At 34.5% G+C, this 10807-nt stretch overlaps 2 protein-coding genes across 2 annotated transcripts; both read left to right on the top strand.

Annotated features, from left to right (window-relative positions):
* Positions 1 to 1071: 1071 nt before the first annotated feature.
* LOC128201723 (cytochrome P450 6B2-like) lies at positions 1072 to 3035 on the top strand. Its single transcript, XM_052899431.1, has 2 exons — positions 1072 to 2480; positions 2638 to 3035. Exons 1-2 carry the CDS (start codon positions 1115 to 1117, stop codon positions 2817 to 2819), a joined length of 1548 nt encoding a protein of 515 aa, XP_052755391.1. The 5' UTR covers positions 1072 to 1114; the 3' UTR covers positions 2820 to 3035.
* A 4855-nt stretch (positions 3036 to 7890) lies between these two features.
* Positions 7891 to 9837, top strand: LOC113515899 (cytochrome P450 6B2-like). The gene is made up of 2 exons (XM_026900191.3): positions 7891 to 9298; positions 9456 to 9837. Exons 1-2 carry the CDS (start codon positions 7933 to 7935, stop codon positions 9635 to 9637), a joined length of 1548 nt encoding a protein of 515 aa, XP_026755992.1. The 5' UTR covers positions 7891 to 7932; the 3' UTR covers positions 9638 to 9837.
* Positions 9838 to 10807: the final 970 nt, after the last annotated feature.

Genomic DNA, 10807 nt, shown 5'->3' with positions numbered 1-10807 from the left:
GGGGAATACGAGTATATAGTATAACTTTCTTTTTTTAAATCTCCTCATCTCTAGGACTCTTTTTTTCCTTTTTTTATATAATGTAATAGAACACTCATGTTAAGCTGTACAAAAGCTGAAGTGTTGTTAATATAAAATACCACTTGTTTTGTATAGTTTGATTTTCTTGGTTTACTATTAAAGTTGATTGTACTTATGTGGGTTTGTTATTTTCTTAATTTTGGTCATTTTGAATCACAACCCTTAGTCCTTTAATTCATCCAGGCCAAGAGAACATATAGCAAAGGGTAGAGAGGGAGAAAAAGTATAACATAATATGATGATGATGATGATGAATCTAAATTGCATAAAAAAAGTAAAAAAGTTTTATATCTTCCCTGTTCTGTTTCGCCAAAACTATACTTAATTAACCATATCAGCCACTTAACGGTCATGTTGCATGTTATCAACAATTTTTCTCTCATCCCCTTTTGAACCATAGCTAGTGTGTAGCTTCAAAGCACACTTCGGCCTAATAACTAAGAATATTCAAGAGGTACTACTTGAAAACTCAAAATGTTAAGTATTTCATAAAGATTATTTGATACACAATTAGATCTTTTTGAATTACGACTCCTTGAGTGCACATAGCACCAACATTATCTTGCCTTAATATCTTACACCACTTTGCTCTGTCATTGTTGTCTTCAAAATCAAGAAGAAAGAACTGCAATCCTGTCTCATTTGTCCCAGAGTTTTTAAACAAGGATTAATTGTGCAATACCAACTTCTTTATGTTATCAAGCAGCCTATTTTTCAAATGACCATATGCTATATATCGCTGGCAATACCGAAATTATTTTAAGTGTATTGCTGTCATCTGCTTCTATTATGTTATTTTCAGTTATTATATATTAAGGACACTATTTTGTAACCCATTTTTGGAATACACAGATTATTATCTAATATACAAACATATTTTTGTTGTCTTTATCAGAAGAGTAAATACAATAACACATTCCCAAATCACAGTTGCCTAATTATACTATCTTATCGATAATATTTATTTTCAATATATAAACAGAAGCGGTATTCGAAATGTTATCATTAGGAGCCAATATCAATCACAGTAAACATGATTGCATTAATTCTGCTAGTAATCTTTCTGAGCTCGCTGTATCTTTATGGTACGAAGAACCACAACTATTGGAAGAAGAAAGGTGTGAAACATGAAAAACCAGTTCCATTATTCGGCACCGACACCAAGCGCTACTTTCTACAGAGAAATGTTACACAAATGGCAGCAGATACCTATTGGAATTTTCCAGAAGAGCGCTTCGTTGGCTACTATCGAGGTAACATACCAGAATTAGTAGTGAGAGATCCAGATCTTATTAAAAGGATTCTCATCACTGATTTTAATAACTTTTACTCTCGTGGACTTTCCCCTGAACATAAAGTTATTGAGCCATTACTACGAAATTTGTTTTTCGCTGATGGAGACCTATGGCGGCTGCTTCGACAGCGAATGACCCCGGCTTTCACAAGTGGCAAGCTGAAGGCGATGTTCCCGCTGATCGTGGAGCGAGCGGAGAAGTTGCAGGCGCGCGCGCTCTCCTCCGCCGCTACTGGCACGCCTATAGATGCTCGGGACCTTATGGCGCGGTACACTACTGATTTCATTGGTGCTTGTGGTTTCGGACTCGATGCAGATTCACTTAATGAAGAAAATTCCGCTATAAGGAATGTGGGTGTCAAGATTTTTAGCATGTCTCTAACTCGTGCTTTTACAGTAATATTTAAGACTCTGTTTCCCGATATATTCAAGCATCTCAAATTTCTTGGTCAAGATCTGGAAGATGACATACTAAATTTAGTGAATGCTATACAAAAGCAAAGAAATTATAAACCTTCCGGTCGCAATGACTTCATAGATATGTTGATGGAATTAAAACAGAAGGGTAAAATTGTAGTAGAGTCCCTGGAACGAGCAAAACCTGATGGCACCCCTGAAATAGCAGAACTCGAAATGGATGACTACTTGATGGCAGCACAAGCTTTCATTTTCTTCGCAGCTGGTTTCGAGACATCATCTTCCGCTACTAGTTTTACATTACATCAATTGGCTTTCAATCCTAGTGTCCAAAAGAAAGTACAGGAAAATATAGATACAGTGTTAATGAAATATGACAATAAACTAAGCTACGATGCAGTAAAGGAAATGACATACTTGCAATGGGCTTTTCAAGAGGGAATGAGAATGTTCCCTTCATCAGGGTTTCTGATGAGAAGATGTGTAAAAAAATACACTATACCGGACACTGACATAACAATCGACGAAGGTGTCAAAATAACTATTCCCATACAGGCCATACACAACGACCCTAAATATTTTGATAATCCAACGGAATTCAGGCCAGAAAGGTTTTCACCTGAAGAGGTCAGCAAAAGGCACAAGTTTGTCTATCTGCCGTTCGGAGACGGACCCCGCAACTGCATCGGTATGTATTAATTATATAATTTGCAAAACTGTAGCTAGCTGTACTTGCTGATGATGTTCGTTTATCAATATTATTTCCTAATAATTTGAGTATTAGTAAATAATTTAGTTACTAAGACGATTATGATTGACAATTTATATTTCTATTGTGTTGACAGGCGGTCGACTTGGTCAGATGCAGTCTGTGGCGGGCCTGGCCGCGGTGCTGGCGCGCTTCACGGTGGAGCCCGCGTCGGAGTCCAAGCGGGAGCTCACGTCGGACCCCAAGTCGAACATCGTGCAGAACATTTTAGGCGGCATACCGCTCATATTCCGGGAAAGAAAAGAAAAAATGTGCTAGTTTAACTAATTGTTATAAAAAAAATATTTATCATAGTGTACGTGATATAGAATTAATAACATTGTAGGTATACATTTATTTGTTATTAGATTATAAAAAGAAATCTCAATTAAGGCTAATATTTATTATGGATTATAATTTAAGTATATTTATATTATTAATAATGCTAATTTAATATTTTATCAGATATAATAAAAGTCATTTAAATTATATCCACACGAGGCTTTTTATTTTATTACTAGCTTTCGCCCGCGACTTCGTCCGTGTGGCACAGACATATTTACTAACAGCGGTAAAAAGTAACCTCCATCCCATATGGTACGGATTGTGATCACCCATCCTAGTTGGAACCATGGCTGGTGTTGCTTAACTTGCAGTAGCGCTACGACCTATACTGCACTGCTCTATAACTACGTTATTAAATTGTATTAGTGTAATAGTAAGCTAATGAATGGTCCGTCCGATCTTCAATGATCTTTCATCATTAGATGTATGATAGATTTAATAAAAATAAACATTTAAATACTTCAGTGGATAAAGAGGTTCACTAAAGCATTCAACTTTTTTTTTAATTTATTTCAAGATACCTTTTTGTGATACGTTTCTTGAAATGTGTCTTTAACTGTAAAAGGAATGGACTGTAATGTGAAAATACTCAGAAAGATCTACTGGTATGACTAATAGAAATTCCGTTTTACCCAAATAGTAACAGAACTTTTAAAAATTTAACTAATCTAAAACAAATCTCCCTGAATGAATAAGCAACTGCAAGTAATAGGTTCTTAATTAGAGTATATTTTTTTTATGCGTGTATGCTTCCCGATATTTTTGACATTTTCAAATTAATTTTGACGTTTCTTATTAAGCTCTTAAGTGGACCACATATTCATTTAGTTACGATTTATTATCTACGGAATAATGGCATGATCACGTATGAGATGCACTATAAACTTTCCAGCTGTTGTATCAGCCATTAACGGAACATAGCCTCTCCCATAAGGAGTTTTGCCAGTAGTTTCCACGCTTGGCAAGCGGGTTAGCAACCGCAGTTTGGCTTTTAGTGATATTTAAGAAGGACGCTGCTACCTATCCTTCCCTTAGTCGCCTCTTACGACACCCACGGGAAAGGAAGTAGTGGGCTATTCTACGCCGATACCACATGGAATGTTCCAGTATAATCCTGTAATTTCCATGGTATACCTTTATGTCTGTAGCAATAAAATAGGTTATCAACTTGCTCGCTACTCTAATTTATGTAAAAAATACATTTACTTCTATGTCCACAATATCTTTTTTCAGTTGATTTTCTGTTACTCACTTTGTTTGGAAGTAAAGTTGAAATTAAATTAATTATTTCTTCCTGTTTTCTTATTTTACTTAGCAATAAATGAAATTATCATGAAATTTCTAGGGCAACCTCAGCTTTTACCTATAGATTTCATGAGCCTTACTGTTCTATTTTATATACAAAATATTACGGTAGAAAAAATTAAACTAGGAAAAGAATATAAAACAAATATAAGTGATAAACAAAAGACAAGTTGAGTGTTTTGTCGAGTAACAATGCATGAACAGCCTTACGTAACTTCCATACTAGCTTTTAATGTATGCATTTGGTCAGGAAATATCACGCCAACGTTTAGTTCAATGAGGAAATCAGAATAATGTCCACTTAACTAACAAAAATATTGTCAAATGAAATGCAAATGCACAGTATATCATACTAGCAAGTTGAGTCCACTATTCTATCTTCACACGGAGTCAAGTCTGCTAAAAATAAGTTTACTAAGTCTTTCAAACTATAATATTTGGATATACAGTTTCTTAACTAGATATTCATTTATTTAACTATACATGTATCAATCTTGAGATATATTTTTAAAATTCTATGAAAGATTAATTTAGCTGCTCATTGTGAATATAATTTTAGATATTGATACATGAAAAAACTAGTTAGTCAATAAGAGACATAAAAATCTGAAAATAGAGCATTTAACACATACATACATACACAAATTATTAACTTTCCTGCTACCTTTTTAGTTAAACATGTAAAAATATTTTTAAAAATTTTGTGAAAGCAAAACATCATAACATAAATTCTAGACAATTTAAGTGTTCCGCTAATGGGATTGTGAAACTTCGATTTTTTGTATATCAGTGTGTTGAGATGTGATGAGATAAATCCGGTAGTGGAAACCCCCCCAATAATAACTTACTTAGTGGAATTCTATTGTCTTTTAGATAACGGTATATTTTGCTAGATGTTTCCTTCTGATATTTGTTACTAAATGATATTATAATACTGCGACACGATAAGAAACGGACACCTTATGACACATTATATATGGAACATAATACCAACAGCGGATAATCAAAAATATTTCTTTAAATATCAGATTGCGCCATTGTTTACATTAATATAGTTATTACTGTATCTTGTAATTATAAAAAAAATGCGATTGTAATCTTGTGTATTTTTAGCAAATTAAAAAGCAGACAAGCATAAATAGGTCACGAGTAGAGGGTTCTGTACTAAAAAAAAAAAAATAAACAGTCGTGAAATATATGCGAGACAAAATAATAATAATTTCAAAATGACACCCATATCCCAGAGCATCCACATGCAAATTATATAAAAACATATCTGAAGATCTGAATCAACTGATGTGATCATATACTTTATTAAGTACACATACTTTTTTTATGCAACTTAAAATGGCAAACAAGCTGACGGCCCACCTGATGGAAAGTGGTAACCGTCGCCTATAGGCATGAGCAGTACCACGGACATAACAGAGTATACTGTTTCGCCCATTATACCTTCCATGCGTTGCCATTCCTGAGGACTCAGGTGTTATTCCTCTGTAGCCAGTAAATTCACGCCATATATCACTCTTCAAACCGAAACACAGCTATGCAAACAAAACTGTTTCACGGTAGAAACACGAAAGGGACAAAGGTGTCCAAGTAAACGATTTTTGTACAAAGTCTCCCTCTAGTATTATTATTATTATTATAAGAGAGCCATTTTTTAATCTATTCTCATATCGTTTACAACCAGTCTGTCTTTTGTAGCAGACATTTTTTTAAATGTAGTCAACAAAGAATAAATAAATATAATACACTTAACATTCAATAGAAAAATCTTCAATTCGACTGTATTTTTTATATAATAAAATAATATTTTTAAGAACTAACAAATTCGTTTACATGTATATACACCCATTATTTTATTACCACTTCTTTTTACATCGGGAATTATGAAGATACTTGATCTCAAATTCCGAGCTACTCGGATCATTCTAGTTAGATCCTTGTAAATTCCCTGATAAACACTGACAAGACATATCGCCGATGATAATAAATTATCATTATCAATACTTAATTATAATGAAATTAACAGCTTCAATATTCCACTAAATACAGGCATTAAATATATTTTTATACAAGTCATTAACAATGATTATTATACTTTTAGGTAAAATCCGTTTTATATGTCCATTTATTTAAATGTACATGATAAATTAAAATCATTATCGTACTTGATTAGTCTACTAATGTAATTAAACAAATATATCAAATAAATATAACAAATCATTTCAACATTGTCAAATAAGAATAAATATTAGTAGTAAGGTAAGGTCTGACATCATATGAAATATATCCACGGAAATAAGACTACATTTTTAGGCTATTAAAACAATGCGACTAAATATGTGATTCTACAACACTAATTAAGGTCTATTTCGGCCATATTTATGCAAACCATTTATTATTGTTATTACTATTGTTGAAGACTAACTATCGTGAGTCAGAACTGTTTCATCTGGTTTACTCATGTCAACTTCGAGACTGCACGACTAGAAGATTTTTACCAAAGAAACATTGCCTTTTAGAAACGAAAACATTTATGCCACTCGTACATAACAGGTAGATACACCGTGCCAGTCTATAAGAGGCAAACTTTAATCAATATTGCTATTTAAATAAATATGCAGAATATTTTACCAAAAATAAAACGAATAACATAAGGTTCATACGAATCCAGCGCTTTTAGTAAAAACTCTTTCTTTGCCATCTTTCATCCCATGTTTTTTGGAAAAAACTCCCAGTGAGTTTGTTAATTTTTCAAAAAACAAAGAAAGGATATGAATAATAGAATTATAATTTAATGTTTTTTTTTTTGTTTTTGTGATACTTGAAATGGTAATAAAGCTGAGGGCCCACCTAGTAGAAAATAATAACCATCGCCTACACATATGAACAGTACCATGGACATCATAGTATACACTGTGATGCTCATGGTTCCCCCTTATGAACTGCTACTCTTGAAGACTATGATGTTGTGCCTTCGTACCCTGGTAGGTAAGAAAGGCACAATATTTTCTGTTGTTTTTCCGCCCATCTACAAGAAAAAATACAAATGCACAAGTAGAACACTACCTTAAGATAATGCTAATGAGTTCGACGATCCTGCACAAACATACTTTTTTTTAGATAACATCTGAACTTAATACTAAATACTTCTTCAACCAATTTTTTTTGTAGAACGTCTTTGACTTTCTTCATTCTAAAACATAAAGAGAACAGCTCATCTCGATGGTATTGCTTTAATTTGCCTTGACTATCTTACTCCTCCTGATTTACATCAATTCCTATTAACCTTTTCTCGTTGTATATAATACGTTTAATTTAATTCAGATTCAGATCAGATGTAAACACATTAAGACTGGTCATTCACATATTACTTATAGTTACTTTATCGTTCACTCTCAGCACTTATATTCCATAATACATCCCATATAACGAGTGAGATTTTTATAATTTTTCTGCATTTTTTATTAATTACTACATATACTGCACTAACTATGTGTTAACCAGTATAGAAATACGTAAACTAGTTCGTATCCAAAATAACAGTACGAGTATATTTTTCTTTTTATTATTGTTCTCTTTATCTAAGAGGATAATAAATAAAATAAAATTACTCATTAGCAAATGATAGTTGCCTAATTATACTATCTTATCGGTCATATACTAAATTTCAATATATATACAGAAGTGACTTTCGAATTGTTATCATTAAGAGCCAATATCAATCACAGTAAACATGATTGCATTAATTCTGCTAGTAATCTTTCTAAGCTCGCTGTATCTTTATGGTACGAAGAACCACAACTATTGGAAGAAGAAAGGTGTGAAACATGAAAAACCAGTTCCATTATTCGGCACCGACACCAAGCGCTACTTTCTACAGAGAAATGTTACGCAAATGGCAGCAGATACCTATTGGAAGTTTCCAGAAGAGCGCTTCGTTGGCTACTATCGAGGTAACATACCAGAATTAATAGTGAGAGATCCAGACCTTATTAAAAGGATTCTCATCACTGATTTTAATAACTTTTACTCTCGTGGACTTTCCCCTGAACATAAAGTTATTGAGCCATTACTACGAAATTTGTTTTTCGCTGATGGAGACCTATGGCGGCTGCTTCGACAGCGAATGACCCCGGCTTTCACAAGTGGCAAGCTGAAGGCGATGTTCCCGCTGATCGTGGAGCGAGCGGAGAAGCTGCAGGCGCGCGCGCTCTCCTCCGCCGCTACTGGCACGCCTATAGATGCTCGGGACCTTATGGCGCGGTACACTACTGATTTCATTGGTGCTTGCGGTTTCGGACTCGATGCAGATTCACTTAATGAAGAAAATTCCGCTATAAGGAATGTGGGTGTCAAGATTTTTAGCATGTCTCTAACTCGTGCTTTTACAGTAATATTTAAGACTCTGTTTCCCGATATATTCAAGCATCTCAAATTTCTTGGTCAAGATCTGGAAGATGACATATTAAATTTAGTGAATGCTATACAAAAGCAAAGAAATTATAAACCTTCCAGTCGCAATGACTTCATAGATATGTTGATGGAATTAAAACAGAAGGGTAAAATTGTAGTAGAGTCCCTGGAACGAACAAAATCTGATGGCACCCCTGAAATAGCAGAACTCGAAATGGATGACTACTTGATGGCAGCACAAGCTTTTATTTTCTTCGCAGCTGGTTTCGAGACATCATCTTCCGCTACTAGTTTTACATTACATCAGCTGGCTTTCAATCCTAGCGTCCAAAAGAAAGTACAGGAAAATATAGATACAGTGTTAATGAAATATGACAATAAACTAAGCTACGATGCAGTAAAGGAAATGACATACTTGCAATGGGCTTTTCAAGAGGGAATGAGAATGTTCCCTTCATCAGGGTTTCTGATGAGAAGATGTGTAAAAAAATACACTATACCGGACACTGACATAACGATCGACGAAGGTGTCAAAATAACTATTCCCATACAGGCCATACACAACGACCCAAAATATTTTGATAATCCAACGGAATTCAGGCCAGAAAGGTTTTCACCTGAAGAGGTCAGCAAAAGGCACAAGTTTGTCTACCTGCCGTTCGGAGACGGACCCCGCAACTGCATCGGTATGTATTAATTATATAATTTGCAAAACTGTAGCTAGCTGTACTTGCTGATGATGTTCGTTTATCAATATTTTTTCCTAATAATTTGAGTATTAGTAAATAATTTAGTTACTAAGACGATTATGATTGACAATTTATATTTCTATTGTGTTGACAGGCGGTCGACTTGGTCAGATGCAGTCTGTGGCGGGCCTGGCCGCGGTGCTGGCGCGCTTCACGGTGGAGCCCGCGTCGGAGTCCAAGCGGGAGCTCACGTCGGACCCCAAGTCGAACATCGTGCAGAACATTTTAGGCGGCATACCGCTCATATTCCGGGAAAGAAAAGACAAAGTATGTTAATTAATAGGTGTATAAAATAATTTAATAATAGTAGAAATTGTGGTATACGAATAAACATATATTTTTAAAGTTATGAATAGTGATCTCTATAAAGACTAATAATTTATAACGAATTAGGATTTAAGTATATGTGTATTGTTAATAAAGTTTAATTTATCTATTTATTGATAGTGATAAAAATATAATTTATATTCACTGAAGACGCTGTATTTTATTGCTCCCCTGAAATGTTGTATATAGTTAACCTAATTGGAAAAGGGTTGCATGTAATTTGCATAGTTAACGAAGGAACACAAACAATAGTGAACATACTTGTAGCAGTTTAACAGCGAAATAATGATATCACGTTTCTCTGACAGGAGTGCTTGTTATTGTAAAGACATTTAATTGAAAGTAAGCTATGAAGCAGTAACGTACATTAGCAGCAAATAATTCGACAGTTCATCAGATTTTTTTAACATTTTTATATGTTTCATAACACCAAATAAAAATAATGTATTCTCTTATTCTGTAATAAATTATTTGATTATGAAATATACGAAAATTGTCTTCGTAAGATAATTTCGTATAAAGTCTCATCATCATCATTATTTCAGCCGTCAACTGTCCACTGCCGTACATAAGCCTTAAGAGGAATTTTGTCAGTAATTGCCACGCTTGGTAGGCGAATTGACAACTGCAGTTAGGATTTAAGGAGACTTTGTACCATGTCGTGTTTCTACCATGAAGCAGTTGTGTTCGCCTGTGTTTCGGTTTGAAGGGGGGATTTGGCATGAATTTACAGAGTACAGAGGAATAACACCTGAGTCCTCAGGAATGGCAACGCATGGGGGGTATCATGGGCGAAACAGTATACTGTTATGCCCACGGTACTCTGCTCATGTCTATAGGCGACGGTTATCACTTTCCATCAGGTGAGCCGTCAGCTTCTTTGCCGTTCTAAGTTGTATAATTTTTTTTTTAAGAGAAACGCTGGTCACGCTTTCGCCCATCACTTGCCCTCCCTTAGTCGCGTCCTAGGAAACCCACAGTGGCCTATTCAATGCCGGGATCACACGGCCATATAGTCTTCAGTTGGTTAAATTGTATTTTAATTTTCGATCACTATTAAAAAATATATCCAATAAACTCTTATGTATACTTATAATAATGATATATCGTAGTGACGAA

This window comes from Galleria mellonella, unplaced genomic scaffold (genome assembly GCF_026898425.1).
Source record: "Galleria mellonella isolate WM207_F2 unplaced genomic scaffold, CSIRO_AGI_GalMel_v1 utg570, whole genome shotgun sequence".
Lineage (NCBI taxonomy): Eukaryota > Metazoa > Arthropoda > Insecta > Lepidoptera > Pyralidae > Galleria > Galleria mellonella.
Note: the sequence above shows the minus strand (reverse complement) of the source record. Positions and strands in the feature narration are given on the sequence as shown.

Bases quoted from the DNA above. Each gene is read 5' to 3' on its own strand.
- LOC128201723 (XM_052899431.1), top strand. From the start codon at position 1,115: ATGATTGCATTAATTCTGCTAGTAATCTTTCTGAGCTCGCTGTATCTT. The intron at 2,481-2,637 runs GTATGTATTAAT...TTGTGTTGACAG, and splicing joins CGGACCCCGCAACTGCATCG to GCGGTCGACTTGGTCAGATG.
- LOC113515899 (XM_026900191.3), top strand. From the start codon at position 7,933: ATGATTGCATTAATTCTGCTAGTAATCTTTCTAAGCTCGCTGTATCTT. The intron at 9,299-9,455 runs GTATGTATTAAT...TTGTGTTGACAG, and splicing joins CGGACCCCGCAACTGCATCG to GCGGTCGACTTGGTCAGATG.